This window comes from Marmota marmota, unplaced genomic scaffold, assembly GCF_001458135.2.
Source record: "Marmota marmota marmota unplaced genomic scaffold, marMar, whole genome shotgun sequence".
NCBI lineage: Eukaryota > Metazoa > Chordata > Mammalia > Rodentia > Sciuridae > Marmota > Marmota marmota.
In genome coordinates this window covers 13,860,634-13,886,049 of record NW_025999905.1, presented here as the reverse complement: position 1 = coordinate 13,886,049, position 25,416 = coordinate 13,860,634, and the positions used below count along the sequence as shown (strand labels likewise).

The window sequence follows — 25,416 nt, the reverse complement described above, 5'->3', positions numbered from 1 at the left end:
CCCTCCCTCCCCCTCCTCTCTCCCCCCCACTCATGCTGGCTGTTGAATCCACCACCCCCCTTACCCATGAATTACAGCAACAGCCCCAAAGTTCCTCCTTGACTAAATGAAGTTTTGTTTTTCTAAAGGAGCGGTCATCAATTTTAATTTGTATAGTAGTTATCTGCAGTACCTGTAGATAGTGCTAATTTCTGGGCCCTGCCTCTTGGGCCTTCATTTGATTGTGGATAGTGGTCCCAGCATCTGGATTTTAACCAGACTTTATTTAACCCTAAGTGATTTAGATGCTACACCTTGATGAATACATGTCAAAGTCTATATGATCTGCACACTCGAGAAACAAACTGGTTTTTATAAAGGGCATTTGTTGTTCTAATGAACCAGGCATGGTAAAGAAAATTAAAAATATACAACATATTTATATTACTACCAGCTCATTTATTGGAGAATCACCAGACTTGTCAGTATTTCTCTACCTGAATAGAGATTTTCTGATTGACATGACATCAGAATTGTAAAGCTTTATGACACTACCAGTAAAGGCTTTATAAGTAAGGAGAATTCTCAAGCTTTACTTAGTGAGCAGAGTCAGGAATAAATAAATATTCGCACTAAAGTTTCTATATGAAACTTGTCAGGAACGTTTTTTAGAGCTGATTTGCACTGATAAAAGGAGAACTGCATTTGAACCTGGCTTCGATGAAGCGCCCCTGAACCAAAGCCATGGCCGTCTGGTTCTCCTCTTGTCATCTGGTGAACTTCGATTTCTTGTAAATGCAAACATTTCATTAAAACAAAGTATTTGCATTAAGACCTATTAAGATCAACTTGGGAAGTTTGTGCCTTATCATGTTGGGTTTTTTTGTTTGTTTGTTTGTTTGTTTTCCTGGTAGAAGAATGTGGAAAATTTGAGTTTGAGGTTGTCTTTACAGCCTTAGGAATGGAGGATAATTTTTAGAAATAGTGTCTGTGTACCTGCGTTCTAGTTACCACCGAGAACAAAGCGAGACAAATGCAGCTTGCTGCCTCGGCTTTGTAGGTTCTACTTTTCTTCAGTGTGTTTGAAACAGTAGAACTAAGTGCAGGTTCTTTTCCTCTGTCCCAGGGATGCTTTATGCAGCAAGCACAAATTCAGCACATGCGAGAAAGAAAGCAAACTTCCTGTTGAGGGGTGAGGGGAGGATTAAGAAAAATTGGAGATTGTTCATCATCTCTGGCTGAGAACCCTTCCTGCTGAGGGTAGAGAAGTGGTGAAGAAGTGGGGGGGGGCAGGCAGAGGGGGTCCCCAGGCAGTGGTGTGTCCACCTACCTGGTATAAGAGAAGTGGCAGACTTTCATCATCACATATCATCACACAGCTGATATGGTGGTTCTAACACCCCAGTGCCTTGTACCTCCAGACTCCAGGTCATCATGGAGACTGACCTCAGGCTTAGACTTCAGATCTCACAGTTGTACCTAAATCTGAGTTCTTGAAGTTGCTTTTTTTTTTTTACCTTGTAACATTAGGCCTATTTTGTCAATCTATGTGAAAATTCCAAATATATATACTTTTATTCGTTTGAGAGGAAATATGGCTTCAACGTGGACTTGAAAAATGTGTACATTGTCCATTTCTTCCATAAATAGTGTTGGGAAAACTAAATATTCACATGTAGAAAAATAAAATTTGACCCTTACCTCACATCATATATAAAAATCAACTCCAAATGGATTAAAGACTTAAACTTTAAGACCCCAAACTATAAACACTTAAAAAAATGTAGAGAGAAGTTTCATGACATTGGTTTTGAAATGAATTTTTTAAAAAATATTACCTCAAAAGTACAACAGCAAAAGCAAAAATAAACAAATGGGATTGCATTGATCTAAAAAGCTTCTGCACAGAAAAGGAAACAGTTAAAAGAGTGAAGAGACAGCCTACAGAATGGGAGAAAATATTGGCAAATCATCTGATGAAGGGAAATACTTGAAATATTCAGGGAACTCAGATAATTCAATAGCAAGACCACAAATACCCAGTTAAAAGTGGGCAAAGGACTTGAATATAGATTTCCCAAATGGAGTCATACAAGTGAGCAGCAGGTATATGAAAAAATAATAGCCTTAAATATCAGACCAATGCAAATTAAAACCGCAGTGAAATTTCACCTCATACCTTTTAGGAAGGTTATTGTCAAAAAGATGAAAGTTAACAAGTGTTGGTGAGGATGTGGAAAAAAAGGGAACCTTTGAATGTTATTGGTGGGAATGTAAATAAGTCCAGCCATTATGGAGAATAGTATAGAGGTTCCTCAAAAAACCAAAAAACTAAAAATAGAATTACCACATGGTCCAACAATCCCACTCTGGCCATCTACCCATAGGAACTGAAATTATGTTGAAGAGATGTCTGCACTCCCATGTTCACTACAGCACTATTCACAATGGCCAAGATGTAGGTCACTCTCGAGTTCATCAATGGATAAATGGGGAAAAAAAGTGAGATAAATATATAATGAAATACCATACAAACTTTAAAAAGAAGTAAATGCCAATGTGTTAGTCAGCTTTTGGTCATTGTGACCAAAAAACCTGATAAGAACATACCAGAAATGAAAAGTTCACTGGGCTCACAGTTTCAGAGTTTTAGTCCAGGGTATGCTGACTCCATCACTCTGGGCCCAGGGCAAGGTATAACATCAGGCTTGGGGGTGTGGTGGAAGAGCACTGCTCACCTCATGGCAGTCAGCAAGCAGAGAGAGAGGGGAAGAGACCATGGGGAACATGAACACCTCCAGGGAACATCACCAATGATTCACCTCCTCCAGCCACGTACTACCTGCCTGCATTTACCACCCAGTTAGTCCATTCAGACTAGGATGGACTAATTAGGTTACAGCTCTCATAATCTAATTATTTTATCTTTGGCTGTTCCTGCATCAACACAGGAGTTTTTAAGGGACACACGCGTTCAAGCCATAACAACTGTCATTTGTAGCAAATAGATGAATCCAGATAACATTTTGTCGAGCAAAATAAGCCAGCGTACAGGAAGGTAAATACTGCACAGTCTCACTTATATGTGTGTGTGTGCAGGACGGGGTGCAGAGCAGGATGGGGAGAGGAGTCAAAGAAGTAAAGAGCAAACTGGTGATTCCCAGGGGCTTGGGTAGATGGCAGGGTGAGGTGGGGTTTGAGGATGGGGATATGTTGACCAAACGGTTCACAATTTCATTTAGGAGGAATAAATCTTTGAGGTCTATAGTACAGCATGGTGACCAAGGTTAATATCTATTTCAAATTGCTAAAGGAATAGATATTAAATTATTTCACCATGAAAATATATAATAAATATGTGAGGTGATGGATACATTAACTCGATAATAATCATCCCACAATAGATACCTACAGTCAGCTCTCCATATCTGCAGGGTGTACATCTGTGGATTCAGCCAACCATGGATCAAAAATATTTTTTTAAAAGCTTGCAGAAAGTTGCAAAAGGCAAAACTGAAATTTTCCATGCACTGAGCACTATGCTGCATCCAGGTGATTGAAGTGGTGGCGGGTACCCCTCCTGGGAGCCACCTCTCCTCACTCAATCCTCAGTCTCTACAGCACTTGTTTTTTGAGCCTCTTTCACCTTGTATCTCATTTGTGTACTACCTAGTTAGGCCTACAATGGTTGTGTCTATACCAAACAGGTACAGATTCTTTTTTCTTGTTCTTATTCTTTAAATAATAGAGTATAATCATTATTTTTATAGCATTTACATTGTCTTAGGTGTTATCAGCAACCTAGAGATGATTTAAAGCATACAGGAGGATGCATGTAGGCTATATGCAAACACTTCACCATTTTATATAAGGGCCTGGAATTCCCTTGTATTTGGTAACGTACGGAGGTCCTGATACCAAGGGATGACTGTATATAATAATAGAAAATCATCCACAATGTATACCTATGTCAAAAATCACATTGTGCCTCATAAATACATAGGAGCTTCTTTCTTATCCTGAGACAGAAGCACTCAGGAAAAATAAAGTTCCTGACTGTGCTTGCTGCTGATTGACTCTGAGGTTGCTTGCCTTGTGAGAGGGTTGGAGGCCAACTTTGAGACAGTCTCCACCATATCTCAAGCCTGAATTTGTGTGCAGACCAGCACAGCATACCTGTCCTCAGTACTGTTCCTGGCCTCATCTCTCAGGCCGAAGCCCAGCCAGGGAAGATGGGCCCTGTGCCTACTGTCCATCTCCGCTGTTCTCTCCCCTCCTTCCCACCAACCACTGGAAGCAACCTGGGACAGCTCAAGTTTTTCCAGCCCATTATTTTCTGACTTCTTCCTTCAGGTGGACAAGCCTGGGGCCTGTTCATCACAGGAGAGAAGAATCTGAGATCTGGTAGTTACAGAGTTGGGTCTTGAGGTACAAAGGCAAGTAGCATTTTTCTATAGATCTGTCTGTTGTCATGCTGCAAAATTCTACCTTGGGTGTTAACATAGGAATATTAATGACTTTGTCTTTATGTTTCTTATCTTCTCCTCCATCCCAAGGATACATGGCTTGATTAGGAAAAAAGTTCCCATTTAATATGAAAGTGCAAAAGAGAAAAGCATATTGCCGTACTTGATAGTGGAAAGTAACTGCCGGTTGGTGATGGAGCACCTCACACCCATGCTTCATTCCACATCCATCCCCAGGTTGTGGTTATGATCATCCTTCCCACTTTTTATGAAAAATGAAACTGAAGCTTAGTAGTTGATGGAACATGTTCTAGGTCATATACTAGAAGTAGAATTACTACATGGAAATAATTCTACATTCCCCCCAAACATATTATGAAAGGAAGTTCCTTTAAATTCTAGCTGGGTCTATTTTGATGAGGGAAATGTCAGGTCTTTTCTGGACTCTTCTTAAGCTGCACCCCTCCTCTTCTGTTTTTATTCAGTGGCCCTTATGGAGTCTTTAATTCTGTTCTCAAAAACAGGGACTCCCCAGGAACTCATGGTGGTTCCTCTGTATGTTTTAGAATTCCATAGTCATATCAACAGGAAGATTTAGCAGTAAAATTATTGACAATTTGGAAATAAACAACAAAAAGAGCCTTATAGGAGTGTCAAAAAGTTGTAATAAATATGATGATTAACATGTAGATTGTCTTCTGTGAAGCCTTAGCTAATAAGAGTGTTCCATATAGATCTGACCTATTTTGTTTCCTGGCTTATAGTCCCCAAGGCAGAATTATGAAAAGCTGTCGTACACAAACCCAGAGACTCATGTTCAGCTCTGGTTAGCCACTTGCTGTGACTTAGTGGCTGCCAGAGGCTCATTTTCTTACTCTGGAGATGGAGCCAATGGCACGTGCCTCTGGTGGGGTTAAGTGACATGGCATGAAGCACATAGCTTTCTGATGGCATAACACAAGCTCTGAAGCCATTAGCCAAGACAGATCTTTTCAAATTTAGTTCCCAAGAGAGATCATATAGAGTGGTGGCGTGTACTCGGATCTTTTTAAATGAATGAGCACCATACAGTGTCTGAGCGTCATTGCTACTCCTGTCTTGTACAGTGTGATCATAGCAGATTGGTCTGAATCTGTCCCATCATCAGAACACATCCTCAAAAGGCATGTAGAAAAAGCTAGATCATTCTGCCTCTCAAGAAAAATGTCAAAGAAGAATCATACCTAAGCTTACTTTGATTTTTATCCATTGAGGTTTTATTTTGGTTGGCTAATATACAAGCTGTCTTTGTATTACAATAATTTTTTTTTTTCTGGTACATTGCTTGGTAAGCATAGGAACGGAAACTGGCTACTGGGATCAAGTACTGATTGCTCTTTATTGTCCTGGTCAATGGGGTCAATGTTTATGCTCAAATTAAAGGACCTGATATGGGATACCTTTGCTCTAGTGACATTATCATTTTTCTGTTGAGTAACTTTTCCATTAACTGGGCTTGTATTGAATTTTATTCAAAAGAAAATACTGTAAAAACCTACTAAGAAATGGGAGAGAAGGAAGTTTGGAGGGTCTTGACTGTGAGACAAAGACACAGAATTGAAATGGAATCCTCTCTGCCTTAGGGCTGGGATAAATCATGCATCAGGGAGGCAGTGGGCAAGCAGCAGCCAGAGCGCTTCTCTCTTGTTAGAGCCCTTCTCTCTTGTTAGAGCCCCTCCAGCGCAGTGTGTGCAGTGTAGGCGTCGGCAAGGATGCTAGAGCTTTTTAGCTACATCGATTGTGTCTTTTGAGGGTGGTAGATTGCCAGCATACCTTCATTCAAATGTGAGTGAAAGTAATACATTTCTTTTATGCAGCAAACATTTTATTTTCTGCTCTATATAAAAGCATGGTTTGTGAGGCTTGGGGAGGAGGGAGTGGGCACTTAAAAAATGAGTAAGTTATTATGGCTCTAATTTTCAAAGGCCTAGTAGGAAATTCAAGTCAGTTCTTGCTCAGACTCTTGGCAGTAAACCTCCTGCTTTCTTAGTTTTCAGCCTCCCATTTGCTTAATTAATTTTAGACAATTTAATCTCTTTTTTTTTTTTTACACTGTTGGTGATTAAACTCAGGCCTCATGAATGTTGGGAAGTGTTCTACCACTGAGCTACATCCCAGCCCTTTTTATCTTTTGAAACAGGAACTCACTAAGTCACCAACACTGGCCCCAAACTTGTGATCCTCCTGCCTCAGCCTTCTGAGTAGCTGGGATTATAGGCATGAACCACCATGCCCAAAGACAATTTAATCTTTATAGCATATTGGTACAGATAGAGTCAGACCTCGGTACTTAACTTTCTCTTCCACTGACTCCTGTGTAATTCCAGACAAGCTATTTAGCCTCTTTTAGATTCAGCTTTTCAATCTGTAAAATGAGGATAATTAGTGGTACTTGAAATCAGATTGGGGGGGGGGAGTCAACTGTACACCTGCCCTAAAATATCACTAGGATAACAGATATTATATCATCTCATTTAACTCAGATTTCTATAATAAGAATAATAAAACAGACAAAATGTACATGGAGTCTGCTGGACATTTATAAATGCTCCTTGATGGAGGTAAATATATATATACACATATATATCTATATATACACATCTATCTGTGAGGAACACTTTCTCAGTGAATATTGAGAATACTTTCTCATTTAAGCACCACTCAAGGCCCACCACGGCAGCCCCACTAACCTGTAGATGGGCTAGCTTTTGGGTGGTGATTAGTGATAATTCTAAAACCAAATCATGCTTGAGGAGTTGCTCAGCCTGGACAGTGTGATTTTTGTTTTTTGGGTTTTTTTTGTTTTGTTTTGGGGGGTGCTAGGGATTGAACTCAGGGGCACTCAATCACTGAGCCACATCCCCAGACCTATTTTGTATTTTATTACAGACAGGGTCTCACTCAGTTGCTTAATGCCTCACTTTTGCTGAGGCTGGCTTTGAACTCATTTTCCTCCTGCCTCAGCCTCCCAAGTTGCTGGGATTACAGTCATGCACCATCGTCCCTGGCTTGGATAATGTGATTTTTATACATGTATGTGTAAATGTGTAAGAAAATTTATGAGTGTCATAAAAATTAAGTATTAAAAGTGTCGGAAAATATACTCAATTATAATTTGTCAATTTAAAATTAAAAAAAATATTTTTATAGTGTTGGAAAATTACCAAATGAGATGATTTTATAAAGGTAAATGCTAAATCCCAAGAAATGTCATTCACCTTTTATTATAGAAATTTAGCCTCTCACTAGTCCCACTAAATAAGTCCTGAAATATATTTAATACATATTAACATTAAAAGGTGTCAAATTATTAACCTGCTTCCAGTGGTCACATACCTTAGTTCAGGAATGCTAGTATCTTTACCACAGGGATATAGGGAAGATTAAATGGGATAATTCACATTAAAAGTTTATCAAGTGCCTGAAACAGTTAGAGCTGTACACATTTATCACTATCATAGTGATATTTCCTTTGCCCATCCTACCTTACTTGCTACTAAATGAACTTCAAGTTCCTTAGCCTAATATTCATTCCTGTGTTAGTCAGCCTTCCATCCATATAATAAATGTCTGACATAATTAACTTATAGAGTAAAAAGACTTACTTGTCTTATATATACTTTGGAGATTTCAGGACATAATTGATTTGCCTATTTCTTTGGGTCTGTGACAAGGCTGCACATCATGGCAGAAGTGTGTGGAAGAGTAAAACCACTCACCTCTTACCTGGGAAGTGAAAGAAAAAGCAAGCAAGAGGCCAGGGTCCCACAGTCTCCTTCAAGGTCATGCCCCAATGACCTAAATACCTCCTATTAGGCCCCACCTCCTAAAGGCTTCACTACCTCCCAATAGTGCTAAGGTGGTGGGGGCTTGGGGGGACTAAGGCTTTACCATATGAACCTTTGGAAGATATTCCAGATACAAACTACAGTAAAGCACAATTTCTTTTCCAGTTTTGTATTTTATTATCCCCATACTGCACTGTCACTGTGCCTAAGCTTTTATCCAATTTTCTTCTGCTATATAACAGTTCACCACCTTGACTGCCTTCCTCCCCTCACCTAATCTGCCTGTCAGAGTCTACCCTTTCTTTGAAGCCGCTTGGATTATCTCAATCCCTTCCTCTCAAGGGGATGTTACATTTTCCCACTTGTATTTATCTTACAATTATTGCTTTCTGAATTGGCCACCTTTACACAGCATGACTGTGTACTAGAAATTATCTCTAGTGCTGGGAATATGAAAATATTCTCTTCTTTTTTTATTATTAGTTGTTCAAAACATTACAAAGCTCTTGACATATCATTTTTCATACATTTGATTCAAGTGAATTATGAAAATATTCTCTTCTTTTGAGGAATTCATGATGTAAGATTAGTAGAGTATTGTTTGTGTTGCTAACTATAAAACACTGAGATAAAAACGTTGGTGTATGGAAAAAGCTCTGTTAGTCCAGGAGAGGGTGCTTCATTTGTCCAGGGCCCCAGACATGGGTAGTGAGGACCTCAGAGGCCTGTTCATGAAGATGGTATTTGGGCTGGGGAATCCCGTGGATGGTGTTACCTGGTGAAAGGGGGGAGGAGGATCTCCCAGGCCAGAAACAAGAAATGTAGGAGATGCATCTGGAGAGAGAGTCCGAGACCTGATGGCCTGGCTTTTGAGGTCAAGGTGAGGGCTTCAGCTTGAATGTTGGTCAGTGCTGAAGAAAGTGGAGCATTGGTGTGAGAGCTTCCAAGCCCACACATCTCTGGGGACGGTGCTATGGAACTGGCCTGGTATTAGGGTCATGTTCTCTAAATGGCAGAGGCCAAGTGGTGGTGGGGTGGTGACATGATCACTCTCCCACCTTGGAAATGCAACTCAGGCAACTGTATGGAGAATAGATGAAAGTGAGGCTGTGAGAGCAGCAGGTGAGAGCCGATGACATCCTGAGCCGTGACAGTGGCCAAGAAGACGGGCGGAAGTGTCGCAAGTGGAGAAGTGACAGGATTTAGTACGAGACTGATAGGAAGGCCAGGTGGAGGGAAGCCCATGAAGATGCCTGGGGTTTCCAGGTCCTTCCAGGTTCAGAATGTGGTGGTGATCTAAGGTACATAACAAAGCCCAGGAGGAAGAAGAGGCTGCGGAGCAGAGCAAAGGTGGTGCCTGCAACTCCAGGCCCCGACATCATCACTCCAGAGGACTACTCCCTCTCGAGGACAGGGGCTGGGCTGCAGCCTGCATGTAGGTGACAACATCATAGTGCATGAAACAAAAATGTTCCCCGTGTCACTGGAGCTGCAGGCCTGGATCTCAGAGGAGAGGGCAGAGATGCTGACAGTTTGGGGAATAACCCTCATTGCAGTGAGGAATTGCAACCATAGGAGCAGAGAAGATCACCAAGGGAAGTGACAAAGAGAAGAAGAGAGATTGGGACAAACTTGGATTTTTACAAGGGTTCAAGGATGCAGAAAAGAGGGTTTTAAATCAACTGTCTCAGGTTCAGGTGAGAGGCTGCACAGCTTGGGGCTGAGAGAAGGTTGTTGGGATAGAGAAGCAACAGTCACTGGTCAGCATTCAGAGAGGAGCTCCGGGGCTCTGGACAGCCGGGTTGTAACCCCACATGGAGTGAGTGGGTGGTAAATTCCCATTCCTAATTTTCAAATTTCAGTGCTCAAAACAAAACAAAAATGTAAAAAGTTACACGTACATTTTTTTCTTTGTAAAGACCAGAAGAGATTTGAGTGTTGGGAAACATTTGGGTTATTTATTGACAACAGTAAGTCTGGTTTCTGAGCACTTCTTCCTGCAGGATCGTTCCCCTGCCCTCCCTCTCTCCCACACAGGATGTGCTCCTTGCTGAATGTGCATGGCATGTTGTTGAGGGGCCTCCAAAAGTAAATATTATGACCAGTTCCAGGAGGGTACAAAAAAACAGTTGATTATTTACATAAAGAGGAACTGGGTCCTGCCTCCTGCAGCCTGGAAACACAACAGTGTTTTCTTAACATTTTTATGTCCACAACCCATAGAACACATAAAGATCCTGACCTGGTTTGCATCTCATTCCCACTTGTGAAAAGTACTAGTTGTGATGCATTTTCAATCTTAACTATATTCCCTATCCTTTCTTTTGCATCCCATTCTGTTTCATTAAAAATGAAATGAGATCTTGGTCAAAAGCTGGGTGTAGTGGCAGGCACATGCCTTTAAACCCAGCTACTTTGGAGGCTGAGGATCAAAAGTTGGAGGGCAACCTGGGCAACTTCGTGAGAACCTGTCTCAAAGTAAAGTAACAAGGGCTGGGGATATAACTCAATGGTAGAGCACTTGTCTAGCATGCACAAGGCCCAGGATTCAATCCCCAGTACTGAAAAAAAAAAAAAAAGAGAGAGAAAAAGTCCTAGTCGGGATTAGTTTGACTGGTGCTGTTCTGCTCCATCCTTGACTGAGGCAGAGATGAACAGTTGCGGATACATACATTTACATATGAAGACTAGGAATGAGAACTTCACCTTACTAGTCTCAGTGTCCTGATCTATGAAATGGACATGCTTTTATCTGCCCAAGGCTGAATGTCAGATGAGACCCTTTATGAAAGGGATTTCTCTTTGAAAAAAAAAAAAATGCTGCCCAGGTGAAAGATTATATTATTGCCCAAACTTAATTTCTTGGCAAAGAATCTAACAAATCATTTTTCTTTATTATATTTGTTGATTTCTTACATAGAGACTTAAAATACTAAATTTCCGTCTGTAGGAAAATTTTTCATTTGTTTGGAAGAAAAAAAAATTGTTTAATTCTTAAAGAAGGGTCCCAACCATAGTGCCTTACATTCGTTGAGTATTTAATGTGGCTCTTAATCTTTGCAAAATTAATCAGAAATTACCTAAGCATTGCTTTGAAAGGACATCAGTTCTCTTTTTCCAAGTAATATTATTAGTACCATTACTAGGAGAGTTTTTTTTTAGCACCCATCTTAGTAAGTTAGGGATGGGGGTGGGGAGAAAACCTTTTGCTCCCAAATCATCAAGAAAATGACATCAAGGCAAGCCTGGAGATCCTTAGGGACTATCAACTGTCACTCATCTTGAATCCCTTTTGGCTAATTTACAAATAGATACATTTAAACTAGATATTATGTGAATTAGTGCTAATTAATTCACATATTTTCTTATTCTCATGTGGACTCTAATGTTCACTATTCAGAGTACATGCTCTAGATCTTAAACTTGTGTTTTTGTTGTGGTAAGTTATTTTCAAAGGCCATTTCTTGCTTTAGATTCTGAGTGTGGAGAGATAAGGGGATGGTTTGTGTTGGCAGAGAGTGAGGCTTCCAGCCTCCCTGGGCCCAGAAGCTGTCATTCCTTGTGTACGTGTTCTGCTGGGAGAAACTGTCCCAGAGTCAATATTTGCATAGGAAAATTTGCCCAATCTACCTTTATTTGATCAGATAAGAGAAAAACTAAACTCAAATCTGACAGCTTCTGCTTCCTCCTTATACCACACAGTACCTCACTACTAGGAGGTATGAAGAGGGAAATTGTCTCCTAATTAATTCTCTGACATTAACATTAATCTGCCTATTAAAGGTTCAGCAGAGTGAGCATTCCTTTTTAGATGGCTCCAGCCACGCATTTCATGCATGTGACTTCATGGGGTGATCATAAATCCTTGGAAGTCCAGGGTAAACAAGTTTTTGTTCCCAAGTGGTATATATAAGCCAGTGGCTAAAATGCATCCTTGGAATTATGATTTTTCAGTATTTCCAAGAAAATAATGTTATTTATATGTTAGAATATTGTCATTTCTTCACCTCAGAGTATTGAGGTTCAGAGTCCAGCAGAAAGTCTCTCCAGTATGCAAACTAGAGTCCCATGACCAGCCTCAGTTTCCCCTCTCTGTTAATTTAAGTGTAATGCCAGACAATAGATTTTGAAGTCTGCAAAGCTGCAACAATAAATGTAATATTTGAGAGCTGGGGATATACTTCTGTGGTAGAGAGCTTGCCTAGCATGCAGGAGGCCGGAGGTTCAGTCCCAAGTAACACAAATGGGTGAATGAAAGAACAAATCAAGCATTATGTTGCCAACAAGATAGAAAAAAAGAACTGACTTTCTACCCTAAGTTTGGTTGTATGTTTGTATGATCCTCCTGTAATTCTATTTCTTTTCTTTTCTTTTGAGGGAGTACTGGGGATTGAAATCAGGGGCACTTGACCACTGAGCCACATCCCCAGCCCTATTTTGTATTTTGTTTAGAGACAGAGTCTCACTGAGTTGCTTAGTGCCTCACTTTTGCTAAGGCTAGCTTTGAACTCATATTCCTCTTGCCTGAGCCTCCCAAGCCACTGGAATTACAATGTGTACCACCACACCCGGCTGTAATTTTAATGTTTTAAACGATGAGAATGAACAACTTGACAGGTATTATCAATAACTGTAATTCTATTTCACATATTAAGAATTATGCCTAAATCTCAACAACACAAAATTGTTATTCATTGTCCTGAATGTTTAATGTCCTAGGTTAGTAAGGTAAGAAAAAGAAATGTTTACACCCAAGTACCTTGTTGTTTTAAAACAAAACAAAACAAAAAAATGAATTTAGGGCCTGGGGCTGTTAGCTTTATGGTAAAGCGCTTGCCTTGCACATGTAAGGCAAGTTTGATCCTCAGCATCACATAAAAATAAATATATTGTGTCTATCTACAACTGAAATACACACACACATACACACACATATCATTATCATTAAGAGACTTCAATATTTATTTAAAGTACTTTTAACTTTCATGTGAAGTATATATACAATGAATCGCCAAATTGTTAGGTATACACAGAGCTTTGACACATTAACCTCATATTCCTTTCTGATAAGCTAGATAAACCTCTCCCAACATCCTGCTATACCCTTGAAGGGTACCATAAATATTGTGTGTGAGAACAGTTCTTGACAAATGTACCATTCATGTGGTTCACAGGATTTGGGGCTACTTAGAAGACAAGGCTTGTGATTCAAATTTTCTATCTGATGGTTCTCTCTGTAACTTCTGCACAAAATCCAGTATTGGCTTGCAAACCTTCAGAGATCAGCATCTAACCAGTTAAGGAAGTAATCTGTTTCATTTTTGTACAACTCACGAGTATTCAAATGCCCTTGTTAATACAGAACTATGCATAACACTATTCATCTCTTTCTTTCTCCTATTGCAGATAGCTCTTCTCAGTTGTAAAGAGTCCTTCCTCAGCTGTGTGGGGTGGTTCACACCTGTAATCCCAGCAGTTCAGGAGGCTGAGGCAAGAGGATCACAAGTTCCAGAACTCTTGGCAATTTAGGGAGAACATGTTACATAGTGATTCTGCCTTTGTAGTGGTTCTGCCTTTAACTGCTCATCCACAAAGGGACTGATCTGTATTAAGATCTGTTCCAAAGATGTTTTTAGGTTTCTTTTCCACATTGGTTGTGTGAGTCTGAGGTCCCTGGAGAGCCTTGCTGAGAGGGAATACCATTTTGGGGTCATCTTCCAGTTCTTGCTGAACAGCAGCACAAAATTTTCAGAGGTCTCAGTCCATCGATGGCCAATCTATTCCTCTGGGCTCATGATGAGGCTGAAGAGCATGGTGGAAGGGTATGGCAGAGGGAGCAGTTCATTATATGGCATCAGAATGGAGAGGCTGAGGCAGAAAGAGTCTAAAAAATATATTTTTAAAATAAATTTAGTAGGCTAAAATACTCCAGAATTTAATTTTCTTCATTATTCATCAAAACTAAAGCTTTAAAGAGCAAAAATTCAAATAAAGCACAAATGAAATACCCAAGTGTGACTGCTCCTCATGTGATGTGATCCGGCTTGGTGTATCACTAACTTACCCTCCAGGATAGTACTTCTCATTTCAGTTGATTAAATGGAATTCCTCACTTCTGCAGCCCTCTGCCATTTTAAGTGGAGTTTAGGGTGTTATTCTAGATTTTGTTTTTCCTTTGAATTCTCACCTCTAGTTTTTCCAAGAAAACATGAGTGTTTTTCTTTATTCAAAGTTTCCTCCTAACTGGGTAACAGTAGCTACAGGGGGCCCCTTTGAACAAGTATGAATGGCACATATATATTTTTTTCTTAAAAGAGGAGAAAAGTCTCTGCCCCCTTCCACTGTTTTTGCCTACCTATAGATGCTCAGCTGGCAGGACTTACCTTGGTGGTCTGTGGAGTTAACAGAATTTTTCTTCTTCCCTTCTTCTTTCATAAATAGCTTAGAAAAAAGTAGCTTATTATGTAAGTAGGTATTGTCAAGTAGTGCCATTGTGGTCACTCGGGGATGAATTGTCGGTCCCAGTCAGGGCTTGCTGAGTAGTGCTGTATTCACAGCACTGTAGGGGGCTCCATGCTGAGTGCTGCACCCCAGGCATGAAAGGCATACAAAAGCAAAAGGCGCATGAAATGATATTCTAAAAAATACAGAGCAGAGAGCAAATATTTAAAAGTACACAAAATAATGCAAAGCGAATCCATAAGTACAGCAGGTTACTTCCCGTTAGCGAGGTTGCTATGTTTTTGATGGAGAAGGCAGAAAGGGTAAATGTCATGGTGGATACAAGGAATAATTTATCCTGCTTTGCAGGGATCACTGACCCCTGCCTCTCCCTCTTCTCCTCTGTTCAGTTCACAGGCAAGTTGTGTCCATTTTGTGTAAAAAAAAAAAAAAGAAAAAAGAAATACAACTCAAGTCATGCCATGTTTCTCCTGCTCATTGTCACTCTCTGGTCTAAGCCCTTGTCCTTTCCAGACAGTATGGTAGCAATAGCTGCCTAACTGGTCTCCCTACTTCCACTTGATTTTGTTCTCTGTGAAGAAGCCAAAAAGAAGAAAGGAGCACATATATCAAATCACACAATTTCTCATGTAAAATTCTTTAAAGGTTCCCCATGTTCTTAAGATCAAATCTAAATTTATTGTGGACTGTACTGTGTTCAGGATTGTCTCATGTCACTGTCCTCTGCCATGTGTAGCTTCATTCACCTCAACCTTCAGGTCTGGGCCCCAGTACCACTTTTTTTTTTAATTTTTTTTTTTTTTTAGTTTGTAGGTGGACACAATACCCTTACTTTACTTTTAGGTGATACTCAGGATCAAACCCGCTGCCTCATGGGTGCTGGGCGAGCGCTCCACCACTAAGCCGCAACCCCAGCCCACCAGGACCACTTTTTTAGAGAAGCACTGCCCATGACCCTCTCTATACAGTGACCTCTGCTAGTTGGTCTTCTGCCATCCTCCCCCACTCACTCACTTACTCTTTTCTCTTCTCTCTTTTTCTTTCTTTCTTTCTTTTTCTTTCCTGCTGATTGAAACCAAGTTTGCTTTACTACTGAGCTGTATCCCTAGCCTTTTTAAATTTGATTTTGAGCCAGGGTCTCATTAAGTTGCCCAGGCTATCCTTGAACTTATAGTCTTCCTGCTTGAGCCTCCTGAATTGCTGAGATTATAGGTGTGTGCCGCTGCACCCAGCTCCTATTTGTTCTTTTAAGGCCCTTATTGTGACTTTTAATTTCATCTTATTTTTTCTTTAATTACCAGTTATAGTAATAGTTGTTATTGACTATTTCCCCAGATAATATTTATGCTTCATGGAGCTAGTCATCACTCTTTGATTTGAGTTGCATAGAACACTTTTTTTTTTATTGTTGCTGAATGTTAGTGTGAAGATAGAGATTCAGAGGAAGCTAGAGTCTTGGGGGAAGGCTTTCAGTGATGAGCAGAAGTTCACTTAGTAAAATAAATAATACATAGGCCAACACCTGGCACTTGTTTTTATATTTTTTGAGACTGATTATTTTAGCAGTTGTGCCCAAGCTGGACTGAATAAGGAAGAAGCTGAAATCAAGGGCTTAGCGTAGGAGGTTATTGCAACAGTGAGGGAAGGGAGATAAGGACTTGGACAGAGACATGTTGGGGAACAGAGAGGTGGATTCAGGACTCCACAGTTTAGAATTTTGTGGTAACAATGCACCAAGCAACCAAGATATAAAATATTGTGTTTCTTTTATTATATGACACTTACACAGCCTGCCAGAAACCCTCATTCATAAAAGGGAAAAAAAATGATTCCTCTCAATAGAAACCTTTATCCGTATCCCAGATTCCCTTTGGTGAAGCACAACACTGCTATGATGTCAGGTTGGATTTAGGTGAAGAATTGAGATTAAATTTTCCTGCTCCCATGGATTTAATAGATGGATAATGTACATGAAAAATGTCAGGTGATATATTTAACTTTTCATCCAAATATCAAGAAATGGTAAACAAATAAAGAAATAGTGCTGCAATTTAAATTTTATAAATCCACCTTCTATCATTTTTCCTGCCATATTGCTGCCTGAAAGAAAATTACGTGAAGCATTTTTCTTATGGTGCTACATTTGTTTTCTCTTGTTCTTTTTTTCTTTAAGCAGTTGAACAGGATGAGGAGGACAGTGACAAGCGTGTGACTGTGACAGAAGCTGAAGGGGCTCTGGATCCTCAGGTACCGTCAGTTCTGCAGCAGCTCCTTGCTGTGCCTTCCTCTATTCAGGGTGGTGAGGGGAACAGGTGTTTGCAGATGATACAGATTTTACCTTTTGTGTTCTGTAAATAGTCGTTTGGTGGGAATAAAGTATTTAGTTTTGGTATAAAGGTATTTCATAAGAAGGACCCTGAACTGCCAATCCTATTTACAGGACTTCCCACAAGGTTTCACTGCCTGCAGTTTCAGTTATTCATTATGTATCCAAAAAAATACTAAATGGAAATGTCCAGAAATCAGCAATTCATAATGACATTTTGTTTTTCATTTTTGCAGTGCTGGACTGGGGTTCAAACCCAGGCCCTCATGAATGCTAGGCAAATACTCTTCCACTTAGCTACATCTCCAGCCCAACTACAAATTTTAAATTGTGTTCCACTCTGAGTAGCAAGATAAAATCTGGAGCTGTCTGGCTCTGTCCTCTCAAGGATTTGAATCATACCTTTTTGTCCACTGTATCCACGCTGTATATACTACCTACTTGTTAGTTACTTAGTAACTATCTCAGCTATCAGGTCAACTGTCAAGGTCCTGCAAGACTTGTGTTTATGTACCCTTACACAAAATAGCCTAACACTATGTCACAGTATCTGTGTCATTTACCTCACTTCACCTCATCACATAGGCACTGTGCCATCTCGTATCATCACAAGAAAAAGGATGAATACAGTAAATAAGATACTTTGATAAAGATCACATTCATAACATTTTTATAGTATATTGTTATACTTGTCCTATCATTAATTACTGTTGTTAACCTCTTACTGTGACTGTTGTTAATCTCTCTACTGTGATTAATATGTCAAATTTAAAGTTTGTAATATGTAACAGAAAAAAATTATCATAGTTATGTATACATATATGACTAGAAAAAGATATAGTATATATAGGGCTCAGTAGTAGCTGTGGTTTCAGGCATCTACTGGGGGTTCTTGGAATGTATCTTGGGACAAGAGGAACTACTGCATAATTTGATTCATGAGGGGAAAATGGAGGGAAACAGAGAGAAATCCCACTTTCCAGAGAAAGCAGAGAACCTGAAGGAGAGGCCACCCTTAGGGCAGACCTTCTCTTGAAGAAGGCAAAGGTGAATGGTCCAACTAATGGCACCAACAGCTGCAGCTGTCCAGACAAGTGAGCAAGGTGCCTTACCTGCCAGAGATGCTGTATTAGCCGTGGTCACTAAGCCATGGCATGGGTGTGCTTTTGGTAGCAATTTAGCCTCCAGATACCATTATGACATTAAAACATAGGACACCCTATGGCTGTCAAAAACTATATAAAAAGTGGAACATTTGAAGATTCATAGCCTGGTTGACCTACTGCCTTCACCTTGAAGTTTCTAAATCTGCTGATCCAGTTAGAATAGTCACACTAATTTTTTTCAGTCAAGATTACATATGTTGTAACATTTTAATAAATTCACCTGTTGTGCTCTTATAATGTTAAAGATGTTGCCTTCTATGAGTTTCTATTGATATTACACAAGCAAGCCTGTCCAGGGATCCCCAACTTAGAGCATTTACTACTTTCTCAGAGATTTTATAAATTATTAATTTATTGGTGGGCTGCTTATAAGCTAATTAAGTTATTTATTTATTTATTTATTTATTTGTTCATTTATTCATTCATTTATTTATTTATTTGCAGTGCTTGGCAGGGAACTCAGGGCCTCCCTCATGCATGCCAACACTGTACCTCTGAGCTACATCCTCAGCCCAGATGTTTCTAAATTTAAACTGCTCTTGCTGTTTATTTCTTTTGAACTTATTCAATGGGCAAAAGTCAATTTGAATTTCATTTTATTTCTCAAAAGGATACACAAATCCTGCTCTTTGAGATTTTGTGATTTTATTAAACAACAGTAACATAACCACATATCTACAGGACATAGAGAAGAATGAAACCAGTGAATCAGTAATTAGATGAGGAATAGATTCTGTTTAGGTGCAGAGTCAAGGTCACTGGAAAGCATAATTATGAGTGGTATAGGTCAAGGCTGTATAGGAAGGAAGGCCACTGTTACCTGCTCTGTTCTGTCAAGCTTCATCTGAGGCCACCTGGAACTACCAGTTTGATTGGTTTGATTCTACAGACCCACCTATCTAGCTTCTTTGGATAGAATCAGTAACTCAGGTCATAGGAGATGAGCTGAAAGAAAATTTTCAGAGTTTTTGCCCTCAGATTCCTGGGCAGAATTAGAAATAAATGTGTAAGCTCATGGGTGTGTACATATGTGTATAATTGACATGACTTATTTATTTCATGTTTCATGTATACACATATAGTTGATTGAACGAACACCTGTATGCCAGACTCCAGGCATACAGCTGTTCTTCACTCCAGGGTATTTTAAACAATTTAAGTGAATATTGGTTTCTCATTCATTCTTTGTGGTACTTTATTAAGTATTATTACTGTGGGGGAAATGCCCCCGCTTTGGGCACGTAAGGGATTAAGATGGTCACTAACCCAGAGAGACTGGGCCTTGTCATACACAGGTTTCCTACCTGCCAAAGAACTCTATTCTCTCCTCATTAGTTGCCTCCTCTCTTCCTTCTCTCACTAAAAATGTTTTTGTTTGTTTGTTTATGCCTAAGAAACTCCCTGTTTCAACATTGTCTGACACTGTCAGATCCAAGAGAGCATTTAGACTTGGATTTGCTCCAAATGGCTGGCAAGTCTCTTACTGTCTCTAAATCTGAGTTCCCAGTGAGTAGCACTACCACATTTTTGTTGCTGTGGTGTCCCCACTTTGCTGGGCACTATCTAGCATGAATGGTTTTCATCTCTGTAAAATTGAGATATAAGGTTGTTGTGAGGTTGAAATGAAGTCATATAAAAAGATCTGGAGGCCATCATGCTAAGTGAAATAAGCCAATCCCCAAAACCCAAAGGTCCAATGTTCTTTCTGATATGTAGATGCTAGTACACAGTAAGGGGAATGGGGAAAATAGAAGTTCACTGGATTAGACAAAAGGGAATGAAGGGAAGGGATAGGAAAGATGGTAGAATGAACCAGATATAACTTTCCTGTGTTCACGTATGAATACACGACCAGTGTAACTTCATATCAGTTCTTGTGGTTACAAGAATGGGATCCTAATTAGAATACGTTATTCTCCATGTTCTCATGTATATCTAAAAGAGAACCAATGAAAAAATAAAGGCAAATTTTTAAAAAAGTGTCTACAAGAACTGGGGATGTAGCTCAGCAGTAGAGCCCCTGCCTGGCATTTGAGAGGCCCTTGGTTTAGCCTGTAGCACTGAAAAAAATAAATAAAAATTAACAAAAATGCAAACAGAATCAAAACACCTGTAGTCTTGGCACATAAAAGAATTTCAGTCAGTGTCAGGCAGCACAGTGTGAGGTGTCGGAGCCCTGCCTGGGTTCTTTTCCTGGCTCTGCCATAGTAGCCTTGGACAATGCAGCTCTCCCTGTGCCCCTTTTTTCTTTTCGGTGATCACATCAATATTAACAGTTAGCACTTCAGACTTGCCGGTCACTCTTCTAAGGTCTTTGTTTTTGTCCAGGTGCTTAAACCTCACAACACACCGTACGAGGTAGATAGTGTGATTTGCATCATTTTATAGATGAGCAAGACAGGTTGGTTCCAACATGCCTGCTTTTAATCATGGTTCAAACTGCTTTTCCAACTTCTGTAAAATGAGAGTAATTGTTGGTTTGTTTTGAAAATTAAATGACTACATGTGAAGCAATTAGTACAATGCCTGGTACATAGTAAGCACTCAAAGATTTTAACCTCTGTCAGTTATTATCAGTATCATCATGATCATCTGTCTCATTGTTTTTATTTAAAAATTTAAGTGGCTGGGATGCAGTATTATTCTCCATCTGTCTTATAAATGAAACATTCTAGCCACTTTATTCTTTACTACAAGAGTAAAGGACTCGAGATCTTTGTCAAAATGTTTCTACATTTTCCCATTTTCTAATGAGATCTTTAATGAGTAATTTGTAATTGGTCAAACTTTGGAAATTGTTGCTTTGAGTCAGTTGGATATTGACCACAAGATTTGATAATTATTTTCATTCTCTCCTATCCCCCATTTGAATCAATCATTTCACTATTAGGTGATTATAACTGTAAATTATACAACTTAATTGCTAAATATTTTAAATTTCATCAGTAGCCAAAGTGTACTTTAGAAGAAAAAAATCCTAAAGATAGCTCTTATTTGGACTGTCATACAAAACACATAATCGTTTTATATCCTTCATGTTGTAATCCATTAGTTTGCTTATCCCCTTTGTTTACGTTTTAATTATTTTTCAATTTTGCTGCTCTGCTTGCAATTCTGAGCTGTAATTTCTCTCAGGCTGAAACAAGATAAAATATTAGTGGCCTCCCTACTCTAGTATAAAAGCTCAAGGAATCAGGTGTATGAAATGGATGAGCCCCTTACTTCATCAGCTATGTAAATTTATCATATTATATTATGACTTTAACCAGAAGGGAATATTCTGTAAGTATAAAGATTAAGAGAGGACTTGAGGGAAGCAATTATAAATTCCTTGTGACTGGTTTCGCTGCCTCCTGAGCTCTCAGTAGGCTCTGGCAGGATGAAGTTTTGCACCAGGGCATAGGATGGCTCTGTCCAAGCAGGCTGCAGATCAATTCCACTCAGAGGCCCAGAAGAAGGAACCTGCACTTTCATTGCCTCACCAGGACAGTGAGGGGCTCGGAGTCATGGAGTGATTTCTAAGGCTGCCTGACACCCCAACCTGGGGTTGAGGTCTGCTGCTGTGACACCAGGGGTTTAGAAAAGCTGCCTTGACTGTCACTCTTTCTGTTCTGATGCAGTCACTGTGGGCACCTTGTCGTTCTTCCTCAATGATCAAATGGAGTATTTTCCCATCCCATCTATGGAGAGCTTTTTTGTAGTTTTCTTCCCCCCTCCCCAAAAGAAGTTTGACAAAATAAGTATTTGCCTCTCAAAAAAATTTTAATTTTTAATTAATGCCCTGTCTTCTGAATTTTCCTGAGAAGAATACTTAATATTTTCTGTTTTGGAAATAGGTGCATACAGTTGAGTAATATAATATATCATCCCAACTCATCAGAGTTTTGTTTTGTTGTTTATATTTTCTGTTTAGAATAAAAAAAAAATATTCAGTGAATTTCTTTAAAGTTTAACTTTTAATGGAATAAATATATTATGTACTAATCAGTAAGAATGTATTTGGATAGCCTTAGATTGTATTGAGCAGTATTTGTTCTATTTTTGCAAACAATGCTTTCGTGAAAGTTTGACTATTACTTCCTGGTTTTGCTTTGCTGATAGCAATTGATAGCAATTTACTTTTATCTTTAATTTAACTTTTTACTTTTATTCTTTTCTTGGTAATGAGGATTGAACCCAGGGGCACTATCACTGAACCACATTCCCAGACCTTTTTTTTTTTTTGAGACAGGGTCTCACTAAGTTGTGTAGGGCCTCACTAAGTAACAGAGGCCTGCCTTGAACTTGTGATCCTCCTGCTCAGCCTCCAGGGTTGCTGGGATTATAGGTGGGCACCCCCATGTCCAGCACTGATAGCAATTTTTGCATGATATTTTGGCAAGGTATTTTAGAAAAAAAAGGTGATTTTTAAAGTTAAGATGATGCAGAGAGTATTTTCAGACTTGGCACTATACTGTTTTACCTTGTGTTACAGAAGGACTGCTTGCTTATAAACCCATGTGCCATTTCATAAGGGAATTCTGTCCGAGTTTCATATCTTTCCACTGAGGGGGATTGACACAACAATTTTATGATTCCTTTTATAAAGGAAACAGACTTTTCATTAACATAACATTTCTCAAACATTGAAAATCATATGAACAGCTTTAATTATACAAAGTTTTTAATTACAAAGTTTTAAACTTTAATTACAAAGTTTCCTCCTTTTTTTTTTTTTTTTCCAAACAGACCTGGAAATAAGGCTCTTAAATAATGCTTCTGACAGTCACACATTAATCTTTTATTTTTTTTCTGCCTTAGCAGTGTTAGGTAAGCTGTATATAATTAATTTCACATAGATATATTAAATAGACCAAAAATGTGAAAGTAGATCAAGGGATATTAGTTATCTTGTTTCTACTGCCATAACAAAGCTCCAAAATTTATTAACAAATTCATGGATTTCTTGAATTAAATCACTAAATTATGGAGCTGTGAAAGGGACCCCAAAGAAAATTTGGCTTAGCGTGATTCTTAAAAAGCACTATCTTATAAACCATCTAGGATATACAGGCATAATTCTGGGCTTAAAGTTCCCCAGGGGATGATGCAGCATTCATAACCCTCCTTGAAAGTTATTTTGGTAGTTGTCTTGCAAGGAGTGTTATAAAATTGTCTCATGAAAATGTATCTAGAAATTATGTGGGAATCAGAGAATCAAGGCAGCAGTATTACTTCTTCAATTAGAAGATAATGGAGTAGTAAAAAAAAAAAAAAGTAGTGAACAAAGAGAGACTCAAACAACCAAAACAGGCAAGGAAATCTCATCTCAAAGTGCCCACGGGACAGGAAAAAAAAAAAATCAAGACACTGGGCTGGGCTGGGCTGGGCTGGGCTGGGCTGAAGTTCTTTATAGCTCAGCGTTAGAGCGTTCGCCTAGCACATTCGAGGCCCTGGGTTCGATCCTCAGCTCCACATAAAAAGAAATAAATAACATAAAGGCATTGTTTCCAACTAGACCAAATAAATAAATAAATAGAAGATAATGGAGTAAATATACAGTAATTCGGTTAATCTGAAACTCATTTTTAAAAGTAATAACATGTTGTGTTTAAAATACATATTTGGATCTGGGAATATAGCCTTATGGTGGAGTGCTTGCCCAGCATGTGGGAGGTCCTGGGTTCTTTCCTTATGCAAGATAGATAGATAGATAGATGGATGGATGGATGTATTTTTATTTTTTTATATTTGATTGGTGCACCCAAATATCTGGTTCTAATAAAAATGTTTCCTCCTAAAAGAAGAGCCTGTTTTCAGGATGCTAATCATGACATGAAGACTGGTTAGAGTTCCTTTCAAACTTGTCTTCTCACACGAAAACAGTCAAGGCCTCTTCTTAGTCCCCGCATTTCCTTGCTAATGCCGTTATCCGTTGTTTAAAAAACTGTGTAGAGGAACTACAACCAGAGGAAAGACTATTTCCGAATTAGAATTTCCGAATTAGAATCTGTGGGAACTCAGTCTTGTGGCTGTGGAGCCTGTGCTGGTGAGAGCAGGCTGGTTGTCCCCTGTGCCCCTCCATGCTCTCACCTGGGTGCCAGCTCTGCCTGGGCCTTGTCCTCTATCACATGGGGGTGGGGGCCACATCAGGGAGCAGAGAGGAGGTGGTGCACTAGCCCACACTGCAGAATAAACCACAGAGGAAGACCTGAGGTGGAGGCTCGTTAGCACCCTCTCTCCTGTCTCGGGACAGAATCTTAAAGTCTGTAAGGATGACATGGCAGGAGACTCAGTTTTAGACTCAGGTATAAATGAATTTCTAGATAACAGAAATATATTCCTTTAAGTGATATAATGTTTAAAAAATGTTACTTGCAAGGAGAAATAGCCCCAAATAGTTCCCGTGCCTTCCTACTTTAAAAGAACACTTGGCACCCTGGCCCTCTTGTCACCCTCCTTAGGATTGAGTAGAAGAGCATCTTTGTGATGCTCCGTGCATGTAGCATCATCTCTGGTTATGGGCTCCATTAAAATCCTGACAAACAGAAATATCCCCTTATTAGGAAGGCTAGGGTGAATAAAGGATTTAAAAGTAAAAACCGAGTGGGCCCTTAATAATACTTGACTGGTGGCAGGGGACGGGGCAGTGCTGGGGATGGAACCCAGGCCATGCGTGGTCTGTCTACCACTGGTCTACACTGCCAGCCCAGCAATCTCACTTTCCTTCCCCATTCCACTTTCCTCTTATTTTAGGTCAGGAGTTGATAAACCACAACCTGTTGCCTGTTTTTGTTAAGTATTTTTGGAACATAGCCATGATCATTCGTTTACATATTTTTATTTTTAAATGTTTGTGTATGTAGTACTGGAGATTGAACCCAGGAACTCTCTACCACTTCACTATATCCCTAGCGTTTTTATTTTTATTTTTAGTTTTGAGACACTTAATTGCCAAGGCTGGCCTAGAACTTCCAATCCTCCTGCAACAGCCTCCTGGGTCACCGGGATTATGGGCAATCACCACCTTATTGTTTCTTGCAGTTCTTGCGCTCCTGCTGTAGAACTGAGTCACTATGGCAGAGAGCCCATGGCACACAAAGCCTAGAGCATTGACTCTCTGGCCCCTCACAGAGGAGGTTTGCCAGCATTTGCAACTCCAATGGCTGTCACATGCCTTCTTTTCCATTACTTCTAACATCTTCTCCCCG

The 25,416-nt window shown here is 39.5% G+C and overlaps 1 protein-coding gene across 1 annotated transcript in view; it reads left to right on the top strand.

Moving 5' to 3' along the window:
• The window catches only part of Rapgef5 (Rap guanine nucleotide exchange factor 5), a 236,419-nt gene that overhangs the window by 107,423 nt on the left and 103,580 nt on the right, over nucleotides 1–25,416 (top strand). Inside the window, 1 exon segment of the mRNA XM_015498139.2 lies at nucleotides 16,908–16,981. Within this exon segment, the coding sequence (XP_015353625.2) occupies nucleotides 16,908–16,981 (74 nt within the window).